At 38.2% G+C, this 25,049-nt stretch overlaps 1 protein-coding gene across 3 annotated transcripts in view; it reads left to right on the top strand.

Moving 5' to 3' along the window:
* The window catches only part of RNF182 (ring finger protein 182), an 80,120-nt gene extending 55,334 nt beyond the window's left edge, over nucleotides 1–24,786 (top strand). For all 3 annotated transcript variants that reach the window (XM_020986783.2, XM_078153585.1, XM_020986784.2), the window contains 2 exons: nucleotides 15,555–15,687; nucleotides 21,389–24,786. In XM_020986783.2, coding sequence (XP_020842442.1) covers nucleotides 21,562–22,305 — 744 coding nt within the window. In that variant the 5' untranslated portion in view covers nucleotides 15,555–15,687; nucleotides 21,389–21,561 and the 3' untranslated portion in view covers nucleotides 22,306–24,786. The remainder of the gene's footprint in view (nucleotides 1–15,554; nucleotides 15,688–21,388) is intronic.
* The last annotated feature ends 263 nt before the right edge of the window (nucleotides 24,787–25,049 follow it).

Below are 25,049 nucleotides of genomic sequence, written 5' to 3'. Positions count from 1 at the left end.
ATTTCAAAAGAAAGTGAGAAAGGCAGACCTTGGGATGAATTTACAGGAGGACTTGGACAAGACATATAGGATGGGAAGGCATGGATAGGATGTCATTGACATAACTGGGAAGAGTACCTTCATTAATGAGATAACAGATCCAATTGAGTTTTAATGGTTTAAGTAGAAATTGGCTTACATAGAACACTTGAGAAAAAACTGAGACTATTAATTGCTTCAGCAAGATAGCAAAAAATTAAATAAATACATGAAAAGCATTGGCATGTGTTATTAGCAAAACTCAGGAAGAAGAGATAGAGAAAGATCATTTAAAAATAACAAAATGCACTAAATATCTAGAGTTGACCCATCAAGTCATATACACAATTTAAATGATTAATTAATATTATAAATTAAGTTAAAAATAAAACTACAAAACAATTTTTATAACATTAAAGGAAGACCTAAAGAAGTAGAGAGGTGTTCCTTGTTTATGGATAGGCCATGCCAATATAGTGAAAAGGATAATCTTACCTAAATTACTTGGTAGACTTGATGCTATTCCAGACAAATTGCCAAAGATGTAGTTTAAAGAATTATACCAATACTCTCCCCTTCCGCCACTAAAATTCATATGGAGGGATGAAAAGATCAAATATACCTAATGATACAATGAGAAAAAAGTAGGAATAAAGTACATGGCATTGCCAAATTATATTGTAATTATAATTTCCTCTCTGGCTTCTACTCCTGACTCTCCAGACTTTCTCCACCAAGTCCCTTGTGCCTCCCCTACATAGCCCTGAACTTTTATGTGTTCTTTTCTCCCCATAGAATGTAAGCTCCTTGAGGGCAGGGACTGTCCTTTTTGCTCATGTTTGTGTTCTCAGTGCTTAACACAGTACCTGACATATAGTTAAGCTTAATAATAATTAGCTTAATAAATGCTTGTAAAAACAGTAATTATCAAAACTATTGGAGACTAGATTTATAAAAAGAAAAGTTCATCAGTGTAATACAATAGAGAGATGTAGAGTGAAATATGCACAAATCTGTCTTTCAGTAAACTTAACACAAAAAACTTGAGGAAAAACTCTATTCAGCAAAAATTTCAGGTAAATTTGTATATCAGTTTAATGGGAAATAGGTTAAGGCCAGCATTTATATAACGTGCCCCTATAAATGAACTAAATATAAAACATTTCACTATGAAAGTTATAGAAAAAAAGTAATGTCTCTCGCAACTGTGTATAGGGTACTATTTTCTAACCAGTCACAAAATATAGAATGTCATAAAATACAAAATATATTATTTCAGTGTTACAAAAAAGTTTTTACCCAAATACAATTAATGCAACAAGAATAAGAAGAAAAAGATACAGACTAGGAAAAAATTTGCATGAAATGCCTCTGACAAAAAGGCTGACATAAAATATGTACAGGGAATGGACACAGGTCTATAATATTAAGAGCTATCTTCCTATAAAGAATGATTAAATGGTATGAACAAAGTTTTTAAAAAGAGCAAAATTAACAACCATCACAAAAGTTCTCAGAATTGCTAATAATCAGAGAAATACAAATTACAAAAATTCTCAGCTAACAACTGCCATAAAATTGTCAAGGAAAAAAAGAAAAAGAAAATTCAATGTTAGATAGAGATGTAAGAAAACAGGTTAACTGATACTCTGCTAGTAGAGTTGTGAATCAGTCCAACCATTTTGGAAAACAGTTTGGAATTATGTGAGAAAAGTTCCAAAATTGTTCGTACCTTTTGGTCCAGTGAAACCTGTGGACAGAAAGAAAAGACCTATTTATGTAAATATTCATAGCTATTTGTAATAGCAAAAAGTTGGAATAGAACCATGTCCCTGTTGTTTGATGAAAGGCTGAACAAATTGTGGTGTATGAAGTATGCCATAATGAGTGGTTGATTGGAAGAATTTTTTTAAATATCAGAAAACATATGCGGTGATGCAATGAGAAAAAAAGAATTAGAATATACACCATACACAATTGTTATATCTATATACATTAATAACAAAATAAAAATCTTATTTAAAAAAAAGTTACCAAGAAAATATCAATAACTATCAATCTATTCAGCTACTATGGTAGGCTAGGGTCTCTTGCTTCCCTGCACCTTCCATGTGGGTTAAACTAATTCTTTTCTTAAAAACCAAGTCCTAAGACTTGATTGGCCCATTGGGCTGAGGCTCACACCACCGTGCTCTCCTGGTGCACTCAGGCCTTATTGATCTGGTTTCTTGTTCACCTAAGGTCTCCACCCACAAAGAATTGGGGCCCTTCAGACTTGGTGGATATTCCAAGGCCTTATGAGTTGCTGCACCTTATCCTGGTTACCAGACACATTTCCACAGGAAGGTGAGGGGGACCATGTCTCCCTGACTTGAGTATTCTCGTTAGTCATTTTTTCTATGCTCTACCTCAGTAAATTTCCTTTTGTTGATTGGTGAATGACCTGTGGGTATCTCATTTCATCCCATTTTTGGACCTAAACTTACTAGGACATTGTCTTGATCACGCACAGCCCACCACAACTACTTTTCCATTTCTACAGAATTTTTATGAGATTTGCCTCCAAATCAATGGGGATTTCTTTAATGAAAATGTGAGAAAGGAACAGATAAGCTTTCTCAAATGATATTCTATAGCAGACTACATCTTCGTAACAGAAGATTTACTAGTAGGTAAAGAATACAAGATTCCATTGTGCTTACTGTTTGTTGACTATGCAAGTATTTGATTTGGTAGAGCAAAACACTGCCGTATAGACACAACAGTGTGTCTCCTATCCACATCAGAGACATCCAAGATTCCATGAAATATATAATAAAACAGAGGTAACTTTGTTTAATGACCTTCTGATGATTAATATCAAGCAAGGCATAAAAAAGGCATATATTTGTCACTATCATGAACCATGGACCATGACTGGTATTGAGTCCAAACGGAAGTGGAATTCTCTATAGATGATTCTATTTGTAAATGACATTGTAGGGGTAACTAGGTGGCTTAGTGGATAGAGCACTGACTCTGGAGTCAGGAGGACCTGAGTTCAAATCCGGCCTCAGACACATAATACTTCCTAGCTGTGTGACTCTGGACAAGTCACTTAACCCCAACTGCCTCACTAAAAAAATATGCATCAATCCATAAGCACTTGTTAAGTATTAGTCCTAGATGCTAGGGACACTAAGAGAAAAATTAAGTAATTCTAGCCCTCAAGAAGATTGATTTCTATAAGGAAGAAAGCCTATGTTCATTTAACTCTGTAAAAAATGAGCGTGTGTGTGTGCGTGTGTGTGTGTGTGTGTGTGTGTGTGTGTGTGTGTATGTGTGACTCATGTGTGTGAGGGGGCCTTTTTCCTACAAGGGGCTCCAACTCTAGTCACAAGTGGACCTGTGCTCAATCTTGGGGGAACTTAACCCTAAAAAAAGAGACTTTGTTTTGGCACTCCTGCTCACTGATCATATCCCAGAGTTCTGGGCAAAACATATAAAATAATAAAATAAAGCTTTGGTGTGGTTCATGTTTAGGGCTTCTTCTGAAAGTGATTCATAGGGTCTGTTGGTAATCAATGTACAAAGTAAATATCAGGCCTAGTACAGCTATTTATTTCTTATACCCCAAAAGAAATGCAAAACACAAAGACTCATAAGTATGCATTAACAAATGCATGATACATTAAAAATAACTTATAGTATCTATTATACTCTCCTGGCAGGTAAAGACAACTTTGTAGGACTGCTGAACAGATATTTCACATTCATGATAATTTTATACTTTCAGAGCAACTCACAGGGTCCAAATCTCTTGCTAGCAAGCCTCAGAACATTGCAGAGCTTTTAAAATAAAGCCCATCATCATTCAAAAGAGTTTGGCTTAACCATTCAAAATGGAAAAACCAACTGTACAAAGAATATACCTTGTCTGAACTATGATGTACAGTTGGAGAGAAAGCCCATAGAAATGGTCCATCTGTATGTATGCATGTGTGTATAGATGCGTGTATGCATGCATATATGTGTTGTGCAAATATATACACATACATAGCTATATCTGTATCTTGGACAGACAATGCATAGGTACAGTGAGCTAGGCCTAGAATTGAACAGGAGGAGGAAAGTGGAGTAGACTGTCGTTTGGAAATTGTATGTTGTTGTTCATTGTTTCAGTCATGTCCAACTTTTCATGACCCTGTTTGGGGTTTTCATGTCAAAGATAACTGGAGTGGGTTGTCATTTCCTTCTCCAGCTCATTTTACAGATGAGAAAACTGAGGCAAACAGGGTTAGGTGACTTGCCAAGGGTCCCACAGCTAGTAAGTATCTGAGGCCAGATTTTAACTCAGGTCCTCCTGGCTCTAGCCCCTGTACTCTATCCACTGTGCCACCTAGAATTGTAAATCCTTTTAATATTTTGTGTAATGCCAGGTTTCTCCTTGATGCAGTTTTATGCTGGATTTTTGTATGATGAGTCAAAAGAAAATGAATCAATTTTAAGAAATAAAGCCTTCACTGTCTGTCTTCCACTTATATCCCAATCTATTAACCTTTCATAAATTACATCTCGTTCTGGCCATTGTTTTCATGGTGGAGGCAAGGAAGAGTTCCAAAGAAACAACTCAAGAACCTCTTGCATGTTGTGCATTATTGCTCATCTAAATGGAATGCATTAAAATTAGGGTGCCTAACCTGGGGTCTGTGAATTTTTAAAAAATATATATTTTAACAACTGTGTTTCAGTATAATTGATTTTCTTTCTAACTTTATGTATTTTATGCATTTAGAAACATTATTCTGAGAAGGGTTAGACTTCCTAGACTGCCAAAGGGTCCATAACACAAGGTTACTAACCCTTGAGTTAGAGGAAAGCTACAGTTTGCCCTTCAGTGTTCAAGAAATTAGTTCTAGTGTCAGAAATGAAATAGTATTTTTAGATTCTACTTTACTTGATAAAAGACCACAACTTACTACATGCTTTAGTCTGATCAAATGCAACTCAATCTCCTTGTGTCTGTAGCTATTTATAGTCTGATATAGGATATACTTATATACTACTTATATATTTTTATATAGGATGTGAAGATATTGTTTTGATATCTCTGGCTGCTTTGATCCTAAACTACAGCATATTCTGTGTCCGAAGGAAGAGTATGTATGGGGTATTGATATGTAGATTGTACAAGCTCAGCAACCAGCTCTAGGACCAGATCAGTATTTCCCTACAATTGAGTTGTAGCTCCAAATCTTAAGTTAATCAGTGGGAGACTTTTGGCAAACAAACCAACCAACAGTAATTGTTCCTGGCTTTCTTTCCAGATTTAACGAGCTAAACCTTTAGGGCATTTCCTTGGCTATAGCCTAATGAATAGATTATGATTTTCCACCAAATTGGATTGATTGGCCAAGTGCAGGGATGTTCATAAGAGTGTGTCTCTGAGGGAAGCTGTCTTGGAATTGGTCCTTCTGCTGCCAGGCAGCCAGTCGATCTGATTGGTGATGCAGGATGAATTCCTTTAGAGTCTGCTGTCGATCTCTTCATGACAAATGCTTGGCATCCTGTTGAGCTTATTCTCATCTTTGTTACTAAGCTGGGACCTGCTGCTATAACACTAAGCATCTGCTTTAATGAGAAGTCACAGCAGACACCTTGGTCCTGGGACCACGTATCACAATTTGCCAAAGTTTAGTTATTGCTAATAATTCCTAATAGAGTGTTGCATCTGATTATGTGATCTGCATGGTGATCAGCATGTTATTGATGACTTGGTGATCTCTCAAGCCCTCTTTACACTTTCCCATTTGTGAATCTCTTATTGGGAAAATAGGCCCTCCTCTGGAGGAAAATGCTATGTCTTTCCCTGTACCTTTGTTTAGGACTCAAGTTCCATAAATAATTTTTAAAAATGTAAGGACATGAGCAGCGCAAAGTCCATGAAGGGGATGGTAGGGTATCTGATAGGTGGCAGATGGTTGTAATTTATGGGTAGCAAGGGTGGATGGCTGGAAAGGAGAGATTGTTCTGCCTTGATGTTCACAAAGAAGGATGGGGTTACAAATGGCAACCGCTCTCCATAAATTTCCTTTTGGAGACAGAACTATTAGTCAAGGAATTTAGAATGTCACAAGAACTGATGACCAAGAAATGAAAATGTTTGAAGACTGGAGCTCCAGGTTTGCACAAAAAAGTGAGAGAAAGAGAGAGAGAGGGAGAGGGAAGGAGAGAGACAGAGAGAGACAGAGAGAGATGAATCTTAGGTACGATCTCTCTGAAAACAGGCACCTCCAATAAATGTACTAGAGGACAGTTGATATAATGGCCATTTTTCAGAGTGAAAACCAAGGAGGAATCTATGAAATAAGAGGATAAGTTGGAGCTTGACAGTCACTGCTGGGCCACATTAGTAAGAAATATTATGTCTCATATTAATAAAATTAAAACAACTGACGGACTATATAACTGTGACTTGGGCTAATTGAAGTCTACACACTAGCTGCCCTGAAGAATTCCTCAGGAAAGTAAAATCCTCAAGACATTTAGGTAGGAAGTCATAAAGGAATGAGTGATCTAGTTTGGAGAATGGAGCATTACGCTGGATCTCCACGGTTCATGATGACAGTGGGAGTTTTATAACCCCACCAACATCCTTGACCTGGCTCTCACCAGCTCACTGTATCATCTCCAGTGGGCCACTTCATTTCTCTGTGTCAGTTTTTTCATAGGTAATTTGGGGTAACAACTACCTTTACCTCATTCTTGTGGAGATTATACAGTGTCTTCGATTATGCTTTGAGCTCTATTGAGAGACTGTCTTTCTAAGCAATAGAATAAGAATACTGAAATTTATACAGAAAACAAAACGTTTGGATTTTAGGAGATGGAGGTTAAGTTGAATGCATTGCCAGCTCTATATTGAATCAGAATATATGATTATATGCCTCTCAGGGACACATGTGCAGAAAACTTGGAAATATCTATGAAAGTCAGCAGAATAGGGATGATTCTCTTGTGAAAAATTAAGAGCAAGAATCTTTGGGTAGTGACTGGTTTATTCATAAGGAGGGCTTAAAGTAGTATGGTTGGAGTCAGAATAAAAGATTCTATCTAGGCCAAATGGTTTATTAAGAACTTTTAAGATCAGGATATTATGATCAAGATTATTCTGCTGTCATAGTCATAAAGAAGGGTGGAGGTGCACATGACAAGTGCTCTCATACATTTCCTTTGGAAACAGAATTCTTAACAACAGGAGCACCCCCCTCCCCCCAAAAAAACCTACTGAAAGATTATAAAAATTGTGCTATAGGTTGATTCTTTGAGATAAAGATAAAGGAATGGGTAAAGAGTGTTTAAGTAGTGAATTCTTCTGTTATCTTAGGTTTGGGAGCTTTTTTTTTTTTAAAAGCATTCCTTGTTACTCATCAAGGAAGTTACTGGATAATTCTTACTTGATGACATGGTTGGAATGACTGACATATATTGATTGGCTGCTTATTGATCCGGAAGTCATTCTTCTTGAAGAATAGAAAGATTTTGAACTATATGGGGAGAATACCCAGAAAAAAAGATTGTGTCCTTGTATTTGAAATGCGTATTGATTTCCAGGTTGGGAGGAAGGGTATAGACATTTATTAAGCATCTGTTAAGTGTCAAGCACTGTGCTAGGTGCTTCACAAATATTATCTCATTTTATCCTCACATTCTTTGCTATGGAAGCAAATAGAAGAATAAGGAAAAAGGTCAACTGGGTTGAATTTTTTGAAGAAACACTATGAATTTAGCTATGTATCCAACAGATGCATGACTTGTTTACATAATAGCAACTGAACATAATTGGGACCATTAATTGTCCTTACCCTACTAGCCTCCTCCACATTTTAAAGTTATTACAAATTTCTACCTTTTCCTCCTGGATGAACATTAAGAAACTTAGAGAATCACTATTTACTGGACAGTTGAACTCTTTTATAATAATTGAACATGACAGCACTATGGAAATAAGAAACCATGGTTGTCTGTAAATGCAACACAGAAATTTTAATCATATAGGGAGTGGACCAGAAGCATGAACTAATGGAAAACAGTAGTTAAAGCAGATTTGAGTTATTTAAACTAGTTAAAATGTTTAGAATGAAATTTTAAAATTAGCTTCTAGATTTGCAATCAAAAAATGAATGTCAGAACAATTCAGGGCAAAGTGAATGACCACTTTGCCAATTGTCCAGGAGAATAACTTTTGGCTTACTTAGATGTTTCTCTGTGCTTTGAAAGTGAAAATCTTTTTGTAGGATGGTGAACTTTTTGTGTTTGATTGTGGAGTGACTTTAATATTCCACAGTGTTTTTTGTTTTTTAAGTAGTGAATTCTTTCTGTCATGCTGGGCATAGGAACACTTTCAATATTCCTTGTCCTCATCAAGAAAGTTATAGGATCAGAGATCTGGAGGTACTCCATCCAATTTAAATATTGATTTGCAATAATACCAGAATTATTGATGAGCAATATTGAAGGTTAAAGAGCAGTGGACAAAGAAAGGAGCTGTATTTGAATCTTGAAAAACAAATTAATTAGGTTAGAGAGAAAATAAATTGATGAAATTGCTTCAGAAGGTTTACTGATGATCTGGGGGAGGTTTAGGAAAATAGTTGTGATACTTGATTATAGCATTTGGCCAGAGGAGAGGGAGAAGGAAATACATACATATGTGTGTATGCACATATGTACATATCCACATATATGTACATATATAATATTTTAATTTATTTTCTTAACTATTTCCCAATTACATTTAAATTTTTTTCACATTTATTTAAAAAATTTTTGGTTTCATTATGCCTAAAAGGATATAAAATTGTGCGTACCCTTTGATCCAGCAATATCACTACTAGGTCTGCATCCCAAACAGATCATAAAAAAGAGAAAGAACCCATACGTACAGGTCTTTTTGTGGTGGCAAGGAATTGGAAATTGAGAGGATACCCATTAATTGGGAATGGCTGAACAAGTTGTGGTATATGAATGTAATGGAATACTGTTGTTCTGTAAGAAATGATGAGTAGGTGGATTTCAGAAAAACCTGGAGAGACTTACATGAACTGATGCTGAGTGAAGTGAGCAGTACCAGGAGAACATTGTACACAGTAATAGCAACATTGTGTGAGATCAACTTTGATAGACTTAGCTCTTTTCAGCAATGCAATGTTCTAAGACAATTCCAAAAGACTCATGATGGAAAATCCTAACACATCCAGAGGAAGAACGATGGAGTCTGAATGTATATTGAAGCATACTATTTTCACTTTTTTTGCTTTTTCTTTCTCATAGTTTTTCCCTTTTGTTTTGATTCTTCTTATGCATCATGGCTAATGTAGAAATATGTTTAACATGATTGTACATGTATAACATGTATCACGTTGCTTGTTGTGTTGGGGAAGGCAGAGGGAGAAAAATTTGGAACTCAAAATCTTACAAAAATGAATGTTGAAAAACATCTTTATATGTAATTAAAGTGAAATACTATTAAATGTTTTTAAAAAATTTTTGAGTTCCAAATTCTGTCCCTCTTTCCTGCCCCTTTTCTACCCATTGAGGAGGCAAGCAATGTGATATTGATTATACATGTGGAGTAATATAAAACATGTTTCCATATTTAACCATGTTGCAAAAAAAATGCACACACTCTCACAAAAAAAGAAAAACCAAGTATGCTTCAGTCTGCATTCTGAGTTCATCAGATCACCCTCTGGAGATGGATAGCATTTTTCAGCACAGGTCCTTTGCAGTTGTCATGGATCATTGCCTTATCACAGTAGCTAAGTATTTTACAGTTGATCGTTACAACATTGCTGTTGCTACGTACAATGTTCCCCTGTTTCTGCTTACTTCACTTTACTTCAGTTAATATAAGTCTTCTCAGCTTTTTCTGAAGCTATCCTGCTCATCATTTCTTACAACTCAGTAGTATTCCATCACAATCATATACCATGTTCAGCCATTCCCCACTTGATTCCCGTGTTGAGCCATCCCCTCAATTTCCAATTCTTTGTTACCACAAAAAGAACTGCTATAAATATTTTTAAACAAATAGATTTTCCCCTTTGTTTTGTAGGCCTTTGGGCATAGTTTCAAATTGCTCTCCAGAATGGTTGGATCAGTTCACAATTCTACCAACAGTTCATTAGTATCCCAGTTTTTCCACATTCCCTCCAGCATTTGTCATTTCCCTTTTTCTGTTATGTTAGCCAATCTGATAGGTGTGAGGTGGTACCTCAGAGTACCACCTAATTTGCCTTTCTCTAATTAATAGTTATTTAGAGTATTTTCTCATGGGACTGATACCTCTGATTTCTTCTTCTGAAAACCATTCATATCCTTTGACCATTTATCAACTGGGGAATGTCTTGCATTTTTATAAATTTGGCTCAGTTTGCTATATATTTGAGAAATGAACAATTTGTAAAATTTTTCTCTAGTTTCCTGTTTTCCTTCTAATTTTGGCTGCCTTTTAGTTTTGTTTGTGTAAAACCTTTTTAATTTCCTGTAATCAGGATTATCCATTTTACATCCCATGATTCTCTCAATCTCTTGCTTGGTCATAAACTCTTCCTTTATCCATAGACCTGACATTTTTCTATGCTTTTTCAATTTACTTATGATATTACCATTTAGGTCTAAATCATTTCTCTATTTTGACCTTATCTTGATATATGATATGAGATATTAATCTATGCCTAGTTTCTTCCAAACTTCTAGTTTTCCCAACAATTTTTGTCAAATGGTGAATTCTTACCCCAAAACTTGGATCTTTGAGTTTTTCAAACACTAGATTACTATAGTTATTTACTACTGTGTATGGGGTACCTACCCTATTTTACTGATCCACCACTCTGTTTCTTAGCCAGTAGCAGATTATTTTGATGATTAACACTTTGTAATGTAGTTTGAAATCTGGTGCTGCTAGGCTGCCTTCCTTCACATTTTTTTTTTCATCGGTTTCTTTGATATTCTTGACCTTTTATTCTTCCAGTTGAATTTTATTACTTTTTTCTAGCTCTGTGAAGTAATTCTTTGGAAGTTTGGTTGGTATAGCACCGAATAATTAACTTAGGTAGAATTGTCATTTTTATTCCTTTGGCTCAGCTTACCCATGAACAATTAATATTTCTCCAGTTGTTTATATATGTCTTTGTATGAAGAGTGTTTTGTAATTGTGATCACATAATTCCTGGATTTATCTTGGTAGGTGGGTACCCAAGTATTTTATAATATCTGCAGTTATTTTAAATGGAATTTTTCTTTCTGTCTCTTCCTGTTGGGTTGTGTTGGTAACATATAGAACTTCTGATGCTTTATGAGGATTTATTTTATATCCTACAACTTTGCTAATGTTGTTAATTGTTTCAAATAGTTTTGTAGTTGATTTTCTAGGGCTCTCTAAGTATACTGTTATATCATCTGCAAAGAGTGATAGTTTTGTTTCCTCATTGCCTATTTTTGTTCTTCTGGTTCTTTTTCTTGTCTTATTGCTAAGCTAACATTCCTTCTTTCTCTCTTATTTTATTCTCAATTACATGTAAAAATTTTTTAAACATTCTTTTTTAAAAAAATTTAGTTCCAAATTTTATCCCTCCTTCCTTCCCCTTGCTCCTCCTTGAGAAGGCAAGCAATTTAATATAGGTTATACATGTGAAGTCATGCAAAGCATATTTCCATATTAGCCATGTTGCAAAAGAAAACACAGACCAAAAAACCCCCCCACAAAAAAATACAGTAAAAAATAGTATGCTTTGATCTGCATTCATACTTTATCAGTTCTTTCCCAGGAGTTAGATAGCTTTTTTCATCATAGTAGTAGTTCTTGAGTCATTTTTCAGTTGTGTCCAACTCTTTGTGACTCCATTTGGGGTTTTCTTGGCAGAGATACTAGAGTGGTTTTCCATTTCCTTCTCCAACTCATTTCATAGATGAGGAAATTGAGGCAAACAGGGTTAAGTGACTCACCCAGGGTCACACAGGGAGTAAATGTTTAAGGCCGGATTTGAACTCATGAGGATGAGTCTTTCTGACTTCCTGAGTCATGGCATACTCTATCCATTGCACCACCTACCTGCCCATTTTTCATCATAAATCCTTCAGAATTGTCTTAGATCATTGTATTGATCAGAATAGCTAAGTCATTCACAGTTGATCATTGTACAATATTGCTGTTACCGTGTACAATGTTCTCCTTTGGGCCATCAATACCATTGCTAGGTCTGCATCCCAAAGAGACAAAAAAAGGGGAGGGAGCTATATGTACATGGAATTATGTATGTATGTGGAATTTGGCTATAATATTCCTGGGAGTTTTAATTTTTGGGTGTACTTCAGGAAGTGATCAATAGATTCTTTCAATTTCTATTTTACCCTCTGGTTCCAGGATATAGGGGCAGTTTTCCTTTATAATTTCTTGAAATATGGCGTCTAGGCTCTTTCTTTGATAATGGCTTTCAGGTAGTCCAATACTTCTTGAGTTATCTCTCCTTGATCTATTTTCCAAGTCAATTTTTCCAATGGGATATTTCACATTTTCATCTATTTTTTCATTCTTTTGACTTCATTTCATTTTTTAAAATGTCTTTGAGGTCATTAGCTCCCACTTCCCCAATTCTAACTTTATTTTTTTATTTTTTTTTTTTTTAGGCAATTGGGGTTAAGTGACTTGCCCACAGTCACACAGCTAGTACGTGTCAAGTGTTTGGTCTGAGGCCGGATTTGAACTCAGTTCCTCCTGACTTCAGGGCTGGTGCTCTGTCCACTGCACCACCTAGCTTCCCCCCCCCCATTCTAACTTTAAAGAAATTATTTTCTTCAGTAAATTTTTGTACCTCTTTTCCCCATTTGGCCAATTCTCTTTTTTAGGATATTATATCATCAGTATTTCTTGTGCCTCTTTTACCAAGCAGTTAGCTGTTTTTTTCCCCCATAATTTTCTTCCTTTGCTCTCATTTCTTTACCTATTTTTCTACTACTTTTGATTTTGAAAATACTTTTTTTTGTTTGCTTTCCAGGAATTTTTGTTCAGCTTGTGTCTAATGTACATTTTTCTTTGAGGCTTAGCTGTTTTGACTTCATTGTCTTCTTCTGAATTTGTGTCTTGATCTTCCCTGTCTCCACAGTAGCTTTTTGTGGTCAAGCTCTTTATTTTTTGTTCATTTTTTAATCTGTTTCTTGATTGTCAACTTTATGTTAAAATTGGTTTCTGTTCCCAGCATGGAGTAATGGGAGGGACAGTGTCCCAAGCTTCAGGCTTTTTTTGCACCACAGCTTTTAAAACTAGTTCTGGGGGTTTGGAAGTTTTTAGTGCTTCCAAAGTGATGTGATCAGGGGAGAGGTGTGGTTACTGCTCTCTTGGTCTGTGTGCTGATCCTTACTCAGGAAAGACTCCTGCTCCCTTGGGAGCAGAAATGATACTACTCCTAAGAGCCCTTGCTCCTCTTGACTGAAAACACTCCTTTTCGCCCTTGAACTATGACCTAGAAGTGAGTATAGGGAATGGATTTGCCAAATAGCATCTGGGTCTGGGTCCAATGCTAGCACAAGGGTCCCCTGTAATCTCTTCCTGACTAGGTATCATCTCTGGCTTGAGAGCCCCCGAAGCTGCTGCTGCATCTGTTGCTACCCCCTAGTAACACTACTGGGCATGGGGCCAACCTCCACTCCTTGTATTACAGATGTCTCCTTCCAGCCTCCTCGCCTTGGGCTGGAAGACTGTCTCACCCTGACCTTTTGTTTGGCTCTGCCACTCCAGAAATCAATTTGGAGAATTATTTTAAAGTTGTTTGGAGGGGAGTGTTGGAGAGCTCAACTGCTTCTACTCCATCATCTTGGCTCCACCCCTGGAAGTCTAAAATCAATACATTTTGTAGACTTAAATTAACATTCTGACGATACCTGTCCTGGGTGAAATAAATGGGGGACATGAAAAATTTGTCTTATTTGTTTTTTTTGTTTTCCTTTTTGGTGAGGCAGTCAGGGTTAAGTGACTTGCCCAGGGTCACACAGCTAGTAAGTGTAAAATATCTGAGGCCAGATTTGAACTCAGGCCCTCCTGACTCCAAGGCCAGACAGAGCTCTATCTGCTGCACCACCTAGCTTCCCCTTATTTTTAAATTAACAAAATTTTACTTTCCCCTCCTCTTCTCAGTTACAAAAAAAGAGAGAAAAACCCCATGAAACTGCTTTGACAAATATGTATAGATAAGCAAAACAAATGCCAGCATTGGCCATGTCATTCATTCACATACACATATATGTATATATGTATACATACATACATGTGTATATATGTATATGTATATATGTATACACACATACATATGTGTGTGTGTATACATATATATATATATATACACATACACACACACACACACACACACACAACTTTGAACCTTGAGTTCATCACTTCTCTGCCAGGAGGTGAGTATCATGCTTAATATTCAGCTCTCTGGCATTATAATAGGTCCCTGCATTGATCTGAGTTATTAAATCTTTCAGAGCTGTTTGTTTGTCTTTGAAATGCTGATGTTATTGTGTTATTAATTGTCCTGGTTTTGGTCACTTAACTCTATCAGTTCATACAAGTCTTTCCAGGCTTCTCTGAAACCATGCCCTTCATCATTTCTTACAGCACAACAGTAGCCTATTACGTACCACAATTCCTTCAACCATTCCTCAGTTTTTGGGCAGACCCTACCTCCCCTTTCTAATTCTTCGGAACAATCAGTTTTTGAAGGAACACATCGGGTTGGCTAACCTTCACAAAGGAAATATCCTGTTTCCGTCTATGCTGGTTAGGCTACATCTGACATATTTTGTTCAGTTGTGGATACCTAGTTTTAAGGAGGAAGACAATCAGGTTTGTGAAGGATATTAAAATCATTGAATGAGAGTCAGCTGAAGAAACTGGGAATGTTTAGACTGGAGGAGGAGACTTAGGTGGGGAAATGATAGTTGTCTTCAATATTTGCAGGGCTTTTGTGCAAGAATGTTCTGTTGGCCTCAGAAGGCAGAATTCATACCAGTTGTAATAATAACGGACATTTATAGAACTCTCTGTAATTATTATCTCCTGTAAGCCTGACAACAACCCTGGGTGATAGGTGCTACATATACTATTATCCTCATTTTACAAATGAAGAAACTGAGGCACAGGTAAGTTGCATGACTTGTCAGCGGCCTCACAAAAAGTATCAGAGGAAGGATTTGCCCCTGTATCTTCCTGATTCCAAGTTCAAACATCAAGCTATTTTTCCGTGTTTCCTTTTAGTGCTTAGAAGTTGTGAGAAGGCAGATTTAGCTTGATTGAAGGAAGAACTTCCTAACAAGTAAAGCTTTTAAAAAGTGGAATGGGAGTAAAGCCTTGCCTCCCCCTCACTAGAGGTTGTAAAGGAAATGCAGAACGATAACTTATCGGGGAGAGGGGATTCTGAATCAGTCATGAGTTAGCCTCATTGCTCTGTTAGGTTCCTGCAGAGATTTTCTGATTTTGGGTTTTTGTGTCGTTCCAGGAGGTGTTGCTTGTAAACAGCTAAATTTTCGGGCATGCCATTGAAGCTCTGGCCATATAAGGCCGTTGGTCATTCACTGCTGGAAGTAGCACTCTCAGAGGCCCTTCTCCATGGAGTGTTTCAAAATAAGAAAGTGAGTATGCTAGACATTGGTCTATTAACTAAATTAGATAACTTCATGTTGGGTACCTGAATATTGTAAAATGTCTTCCCATCTTATTAGCAGTCCCGTCTCTGGAATGTTTTGGATACATAAAATCATAACAAATATAACCACCCTATACCATAGCAATATGGTACTTATAGTATTTCAGTAAAAAAAACAAAGCAAATAAACAAAAAACAACAACAAACCAAACTGATAGGCTTACTTGAAACAAAGCTAGTCGCTAATGGTAACAGCTCTTTAAGCAAGAAAATATAGATAATCTAATCCTAAGATATGACCAGTGCCACTAAGCTAAACTTAAACCTTTTTGATGGTAGGAAGAGTTTAACACAAAAGTGGTAATGTCACCAGCTTGATATAAGGGGTGGGACAGTGGGTAGAACTCTGGGCTTAAAGTTAAGGAAGACCCGAATTCAAATCCAGCATCAGACACACTCACTAGTTATGTGACCCCAGGCAAGTCATTTAAATGCTTTCTGCCTCAGTTTCATCATCTGTAAAATGGACATAGTAATACAAAACTTCTCAGGGTTATTGTGAGGAGAGAATGAGGTAATACTTGTAAAGCACTTAGCAGACCTTAGAGCACTATAGAAGATACCATTAAGATAATTGTGAATATGCTGGGAGCCACATATTTCACATACAAATATGTAGGATAACTGTTCACATGTATATATATATATGCATGTATGTACATCTATACAAGATGTCCTCCAATGTCTTCAAGGTCTTCTAGTTATTAATGTCTTGTAATTTCACTAAGACTTTTAGGCACACTCTATATATCTACTTATATATCTTCTCTCTCTCTCTCTCTCTCTCTCTCTCTCTCTCTCTCTCTCTCTCTCTCTGTATCTGTCTCCCTTTCTCTCTGTCTCTCATTCACACACACACACACACACACACACACACACACCCCATCTATTGAATACACATTGAGTCACACTCTCTCTTGTGCCTTTATACCCACATGTCTACACATTTTGTCATTCTTTCCACAAAGCCCCACCTCTCTTCTGACTCACTCAGCCTTGCCGATAACACTGGAAACCGCTGCTATTGTAAATTCTGCTACGCTTGCTCTGATTTGGGAGGGAATTTAAGCTTTTGGAGAGGGAGAGTTGGGTCAGAAGCAGTAAGATGACGCGGTGGGTTAGGATCAGTGTTCATGTTCTTTGGACAAGTGTAACCACCAGTCAGTCAGTAGCCATTTATTAAGCAACTACTATGTGCCAGGAGCTGTGCTAAGTAGGCATGGTGGTATTAAAAAAAAAAGGCAAAAGACAGTCCCTGCCTCCAGTGAGCTCATAATCTAACGAGGAAGACAACAAGGGAGAAATTATGTACAAACAAGCTATGTGCAGGATGAATAGGTAATAATTAACAGAGGGAAGGCACCCGAATTAAGAGGGGCTGGGAAAGCCTTTTTGTAGAAAGTGAGGTTTCATTTGGGACTCAAAGGAAGCCGGGGAAGCCAGGAGGTGGAGACGAGGGAGGGCATTCCAGGCATGTGGGACAGCCAGAGAAAATGCCCAAATCTGAGACCGATGAAGTGTCTTGTTTGTGGAAGAGCAAGGAGGCCAGTGTCACTGGATTGAAGAGCATGTGACAGGGATAAGATGTAAGAAGACTGGAACAGGAGAAGGGGAATATGGTATGAAGGGCTTTGGACATGAAATGGAGGATTTTGTATTCGATCCTAAGCCACTGGAGTTTATTGAGTAGGCAGTGCCATGGTCAGACCTGCTCTTTAGAAAAACCACCTTGGTGGCTGAATGGAGGATGGATTGGAGTGGGGAGAGACTTAGGGCAGGCAGAGGCACCAGCAGGCTAGTGCAGGAACCAAGGTGCGAGGTGATGAGGGCCGGCACCAGAGTGGTAACAGTGTCAGAGGAGAGAAGGCAGCTGCTCAGCCATCAGTAGGGGAGAGGGGTAAGAGAGATACCCTACAGGCTTAGGTCACAGTGTGTATCGCTAACAGCTAATTCTTTCATATCATGGCCGAGAGTGGTAATGGAGATGGACTGCTTCTTCCTGTCCCCCACCCATGAACTCTCTAGGAAACCTGCTCTCCTGAGAATGCAATGGAAAATGGACACTGATATTTGGCATCCATCTGCCAGATGCTGATGTCATGTATAATAGGTTCAGGACCAGGAACAGGAGGCCAAGTCATGAACAGGGTGTATGGAAAAATGGAATTGATAGTGGTCCACTAGATTAAGGGAGAAGGTGTTTTATTTCTGTGTCATCAGTCAACATGCAGTCAGTGATTATTTCATGGATGGTTATTATTTACATGGTAGTAAATTATATATATATATGTATGTATTTATATATATATAAACATACATATGTACTTACATACACATTGTCACTTCTCAATTGCCTTTATTTGCAGGTTGCATGTGTCTTTTTTCTTTTAATGAACAGAAATTAACTTTGTTCTCCTGAGCTCATCCTCAGCCAGACATCTGTTACATGCTTAGTGAAGACCATCTCTATTTTAATGTCAGCCAAAGACAAAAGTAAATAAGAAGGTTCTGTTAAAGTCATGTCATGGATTACAGAGCCAAACATACATGACTTTGGGGTCATCCAGTTGTTTTGGATCAGATGCCTTCCATTAATGCACATCATGGGGATCGTTGACATAGAGCCCAAAGGGCCATCTACTCCAGCTCTGTCATTTTACAGACCAGGAAACGAAGGCCCAGAGTGGCCTTGAATGACTTGTTCAAGATCACATAGGTATTAAGGATTTGAAGCCAGGACCACTGATGTAGAGCCAGAATTCCTTCCACCGTACTTCTCTGCCTCCCTAATGATCCATGGAAAGCTTTTCATTCCATACTGACTGCCCACTGCCGGCCAGCAGGGTTCTGGCAGCCCTTCACAATTATTGCTTGGTGTATGCTCAGAAATACAAATGCATTGTTATATTTGCCTAAGCAAGACATAATTAAAAGCTAAATCTGCTGCCAAAATAAATCGAATATCCCAAGGCCAGATAGAAATTGCTTTGTTCCACTCTTTCCCCCCATCTCACATCTGTACCATTCTACTACTAAAAGATGATTGGGAGTTGACTATCTGTTTGAATTTGTGCACATAACCATGTATCCAAGGTCAGTAATGATAATGGAGGACCAATAGGGAACATTTTTATTTTATTCATTTTTTTTAATATGTATAGTTTAAGGCTGCCGAACTAGAAGAAGATCTTAGGATCTAAAGCTGGAAGGAACCTTGAGTATCATCTAGTTCAGCCCTCTCTTTTTATAGAAAAATGAAACTAAGAACCAGAAATATTCAATAATTTTACTGCCGCCCTACAGTACCAAGACTTACACATAGGTCTGTGTTCTTTTGACTGTGACACGCTACCTATCTTCTGTGCGTGGCTAAGCTATAACTACTTAGGAGAGGATAAGGGTAGACTTCTGATTTCTTTGGGATAGGGAAATTTGATTTTCCTATTTTTATTTTTATAAATAAATATTTATTATAAATGAATATTTATTTATTATCCCTTAAATGTTTTATTGGGGCATCTAGGTGGTACAGTAGATAGAGCACTAGGCCTGGAGTCAGAAAGACCAGCGTTCAAATGTGACCTTAGACACTTACTAGCTGTGTGACCCTGGCCAAGTCACTTAACTCACCCAACCTGCGTAAGACTGGAGAAGAAAATGGCAAACCACTCTAGTATCTTTGCCAAAAAACATCCCATGGACAGTTGGTCCACAGGGTTGTGAAGAGTTGGACATGACTGAACAACAGCAGCAAATATGTTTTATATTGGGAGGAGAAAAATCCTTCTGTCAATTCAGATCAACACCTTCTCTATAATTTATAATAATGGAGGGGTGCCTGGGACAATGAGAGGCTCAGCAACCTGTTTAGGGTTGGTCATAGCCTGTGTGGGACAAGAGGCAACACTTGAATCCAGGTCTTCCTGATTCTGAGACCAACTCTGTAGCTACCACTCCACCCTTATACATATGTGTGTGTATGTATGTGTATGTATTTTTTCCCTTCTTAAAAACGAAACTACTAGAGTATCTTCTTTGCCAGCCTCTGGTTCTCAAAACTTAGGCTGTCCTTGTTTATAGTAGGGCCATCTTGCTCCATTCTTGACTAGGTGAATGAGTATGCAGCCATTTAGGTATTTAAGAATGTTCCATCGAGTGTCAGAGCAGAAAGAAAAAAAGATTTTCAGCTGAATGCCTCATTACTTTGCGTTGGTATAGAAAGAACCATCTGCTCTGTACAATTTTCTGGCCCTTGGTCTTCACCTCCATCCCATACTGTCGTTGTTCAGTCGTTTTCAGTCGTGTCCAGTTCTTTGTGACCCCATTTGGGGTTTTCTTGGCAAAGATACTGGAGTATTTTGCCATTTCTTTCTCCAGTTCATGTACAAATGAGGAAACTGAGGCAAACACGGTGAAGTGACTTGCACAGGGTCACACAGCTAGTAAGTGTCTGAGGTCAGATTTGAACTCATGTCTTTCTGATTCTAGGCCCAGTGCTCTATCCACTGCTCCACCTTGCTAGCTTTCCTTTTCTTCCTAGCACCCTTTAAATTTCTCTAAGCATTACCTGAAAGAGTAATCTTTTGTGAGCTGTCAGGCTCCCTAAGAGACTACTTGGATCACAATCAAACACTTAATTTAAGCTCCTACTGTGTGTACTTCTGGCTCTTGAGTTACTGAAATCATTCCAAGTAAATTGTGTCTTTGACTCAAGTCCCTTGACATTTTTTAATGAAACCAGAGGTTTTTTTTTTAAAAACTTTCTGGGACAGTTTCCTCTATTGTCTCTCTCTTCTTTATTTATTGCTGTACGGCATAATCAGCATTAACTATTTCATCCACCGGCGTGTCATCATTGATTGGAAGGCCCACGAGCTGCCTCCGAAGAGAGCTTTTCAAATGTAGCCCTTTGCTGTCCTGGGGCCGGGGATGTGTTGCACACTGAACAAGTTTAGTGTTTGATGGAAATTACTTCTCTGTATCAAGCCTAGAAAGCATCCTTTTAAGCACTTTGTTGTTATTATTGTAAAGTCGTTTTTTAGTCATGTCTTTGTGACGCCATTTAGGGTTTTCTTTGGCAAAGATACTGAAGTGGTTTGCCATTTCCTTTTCCAGCTCATTTTACAGATGAGGAAACTGAAGCAAACAGGGTTAAGAGACTTGACCAGGGTCACACAGCTAGTAAGTGTCTCAAGCCAGATTTGGCCGCAGGAGGATGAGTCTTCCTGCCTCTAGGCCCAGCACTCTATCTGTGCCACCTAGCTGCCCCTTTAAGTAAATACATTTAATAAATTGAAGCACTTACTTTGTATGTAAACTTAAAAAACCTCCAAATTTCTTTGTTTATATATATCTGTATGTATATATATATACACATATATATGCATACACACACACACACATACAAACACGCACACACACACACACACATATATATATTTTGGCTAGGCAATGGGGTTAAGTGACTTGCCCAGGGTCACGTAGCTAGTAAGTATTGTGTGTCTGAGGTCATATTTGAACTTAGGTACTCCTGAATCCAGGGCCGGTGCTCTATCCACTGCGTCACCTAGCTGCCTCCCTCTTTGTTAATATTTTGTTCACTATCAGAATCTTTCTTTCCTTCACAGAATCTTCACGTTGCCTTTTTCCACCTAAGTCTGGGCAACAAAGTCACATGCAGAAGCTGAGAATGAACGTGCAAATCCTGCTTGATTTGAATGGTATGATGCTCTCAGGGATCGCCTAGACATCCCTTAGAAAAACCCTGCTGGTAGAGGCAGCCACGGAAGACAGCCCAAAAATGACCAGCCAGCCTCCAGAGGATACTGCCGAGTCCCCCGTCTCCGACGAGCTTGAGTGTAAGATCTGCTATAATCGCTACAACCTGCGGCAGAGGAAACCCAAAGTGCTGGAATGTTGTCACCGCGTGTGTGCCAAATGCCTTTACAAGATCATCGACTTCGGAGACTCCCCTCAGGGCGTCATCGTGTGTCCCTTCTGCAGGTTTGAGACCTGCCTGCCCGATGACGAGGTCAGCAGCCTCCCCGATGACAACAACATCCTCGTGAACTTGACTTGTGGAGGAAAGGGGAAGAAATGCCTGCCGGACAATCCCACGGAGCTGTTGCTGACCCCCAAAAGGCTGGCCTCCCTGGTCAGCCCTTCGCACACTTCCTCCAACTGCCTGGTGATCACCATCATGGAAGTGCAAAGAGAGAGCCCTCAGTCTCTGAGCTCGACCCCCGTGGTGGAGTTTTACAGGCCCACCAGCTTTGACTCTGTGGCTACCGTGTCCCACAACTGGACAGTGTGGAACTGCACCTCTCTGCTCTTCCAGACGTCAATCCGAGTGTTAGTTTGGTTGCTAGGGCTACTGTATTTCAGTTCCTTGCCCTTAGGGATCTACTTGCTGGTCTCTAAGAAAGTCACCCTTGGGGTTGTCTTTGTCAGCCTTGTCCCTTCCAGCCTTGTTATTCTTATGGTGTACGGTTTTTGCCAGTGTGTATGCCATGAATTTTTAGACTGTATGTCATCACCTTCATGAGAGATGCTACAAAAATGAGAAATTTAATATACTTTGCCACGTTTGTAGCTTAGTTCATTTAAATTGTTTTTGATTTTCTTATTTATGATTTGTGTCTCTAACATTAACAGACATTAATTACATCTTATTGGTCTGTTTTCCTCATCAGTATGTATCCTTTGGTTCATTTATAATTTTTTTTCTTAATACTGGTAGTAAAATTTGATACTTCAACTTGGGGGGGTTAGACTTTAGGAAAGAAACAGGTGTGTCCAAGTTAAGCCTTTTTGGAGCTCAAAGGGAACAGTGTCTACCTAGGGAAAGAACAGAGCCTTTCAGGCAACAAATGTTGTCACGCAGACAACTTAACGAGAGTTTGGTACACCCACATTGTGTAGTAGCGGAGAGTTTTGCCACAAGTTAATGATGAACTGGCTTCTCTTTGCATAATCATCACTGTTATGTTTATGGAAGGAGGGCATAAGTTACTCCAAGTGAAACCCTTTTGAAGTGTGCATTCACCCTTGACATTTCTCGTTGCTACCTTCCCTCATTTCATCCACTCCCCTTGTATTTCTTTTCTCTTAATATCACCCTCTTTTATTTAATGTGTAATTCAAGATATCTGTCTCCTCTGTACACTCTTTCTGATCCTGAAGCCCCCAGACCAGGGGGGAGGACCTTAAGGCCACAAATAGCCCTCTGGGTCCTCAAGTGCGGCCTTTTGACTGAGTCCAGGTTTTACAGAACTGGGGTTTTACAGAACTGTAAAACTTGGACTCAGTCAAAGGGCCGCACTTGAGGACCCAGAGGGTCACATGTGGTCCCAAGGATGCAGGTTCCCTGCTCCTGCCCCCGACTCATTCTGCTGAGCCACTCTCTTCCGCTGCAGAGTTCTCTTTGAAAACAATGAGAAATTTGAACCATAAGAGAATTTGGCCATTTGTTCTGAACACGCTATGAGTCCCCTAGTTTTTGAACCTCCACCCTTCTGTGAAAAGTGCTAGAGACCTTTCATTGTTTTGCTTTGGTATATTTGATCTTTTACCCCATTACTCCTTCAGCCTTCATTCCCTGTCGTGAGAAAATAGGTCTCCTTTTCCACTAACTCCTGTAAGGTGAGGAGAAAGGGTGATTTACCAAACAAAATTTGGATCCCCTTGTCTTCCTTGCCCCATGTCCTACCACTCCAATTTCAAAGGACACTGACTTATTTAATTTTCAGCTTTTGGAGATGGAGAATGAGATGCTCCAACTCATTGTTTGTAAAGAGTTGAGAACGTGCATGTTCTGTTTTGCTGTACTGAGTAGCAATAAAGCATGAAGGCTTTAGGTTTACATACACGACTCTGTGGGTAGGCGTGGGGGGAGGGAGCAAGCCACATGCAGAGCTGAAGGCTTTGCTAAGGATGTACCCAAAAGAACTCAGGCCATGGTCATAGAACTGGAGGCAGGCATCTGCGACTGCATTGGTTGCTATCCCAGATGTTCTAAAATCAAAGCAGTCTAATCTATAAAGTGGGATCAAATACTTATGCAAATTATTTCAATGAAAGACATGGGTAAATGTGACCTGAGTGAAGGGACCATTTTCCTTGAGGTGTAGGGGAAGTTGACTATACACTTCTGAGAAGAATTGTTTAGCAGATTTTAGGTTTTAAAGTGCACTATGTCAACCAGAACTACATGTATCCAGTGGAAAAAAGAAACCTTTTTAAAACTCCCTGACGACGATTAGCATTACCTTGTTTGCATATTTTTTTGAAGGAGTATTACTAAAGTTACTACTTATTCTAGTTTGTGATGAAATATTTGTTGTGAGGTGGTAGCTACAGTGGGCCCTATTCCAATTTCTTTAGTCAGCTAAAACAAATGGTTACTTCCAGAATATCTGTATCATTTAATTATATAATTGTTAACTTTCAGAATGTTTATGCCAAGGTCAATTTGGCCAGAAAGAACATGTGGAATCTGGCCTAGTGAATTTATCATGAGGTATATATATAACTAAATAAATTTATGAATCCATAAAATCTAGTTTAGATAAGTGTTCAATGTGAGTGCAACTCCCAGAAAACCATTTGTTCCTGAAGTAAATGTCATGTTTAGAAGATGTTATGTTAGATTTGCATAGTTATAAGGGTTTTAAAAAATGTTTATTTGTTCTGAAGTGTAACATCTAGTAGATAGGTGGAGTAATACATTGATGAGATTCTAGGAAGTTCGGGAAATTTGAACTACTCGTTTAGCTTCTTTGTGTAAATGTGTCAGCAGTGCTCAATTTATGTACCTCATGCACAGTAGTGGTCTTTTTTTTTTTAAAGTTGCCAGTGAATTAACTTTGGTTCAGAAGTAAATTTTACCAATACCTTTAAGACCTATTAAATGGCTAACACTAATAATTTCTCCATGTTGTTAAATGAAAAAGAAAGGACAATACTTCAATATTATGATGACTGTGATACAGTTTTGTTTTGTCATTAAATCATTATTATTCCCAAACTGTATGCTTGTTTTTTGTGATTCAGAGATGAAGTCCTGTGTTTATTTTGAAACTGTATAAAATGTTAGATTGATTCAAGTGTTTGCATTTTAAGAACATCAAGTCCTCCTGTAAATTAGGATGTGTTGAATATGATTTATTAGAAGGTTCTAGTTCTCTTGTGGAAGGAAACCAAGGAAGAGCAGACAGAAAAAACGGTTCTTTTGTTGCTTAATTGCCTTACTTTACTGAGGATGCCAAACAACATAAAAGCCATCTCAGC

This window comes from Phascolarctos cinereus, unplaced genomic scaffold, assembly GCF_003287225.1.
Source record: "Phascolarctos cinereus isolate Bilbo 61053 unplaced genomic scaffold, phaCin_HiC Scaffold_4;HRSCAF=312, whole genome shotgun sequence".
In the NCBI taxonomy this organism is placed as follows: domain Eukaryota; kingdom Metazoa; phylum Chordata; class Mammalia; order Diprotodontia; family Phascolarctidae; genus Phascolarctos; species Phascolarctos cinereus.
This window is presented reverse-complemented; position numbering and strand designations above follow the sequence as displayed.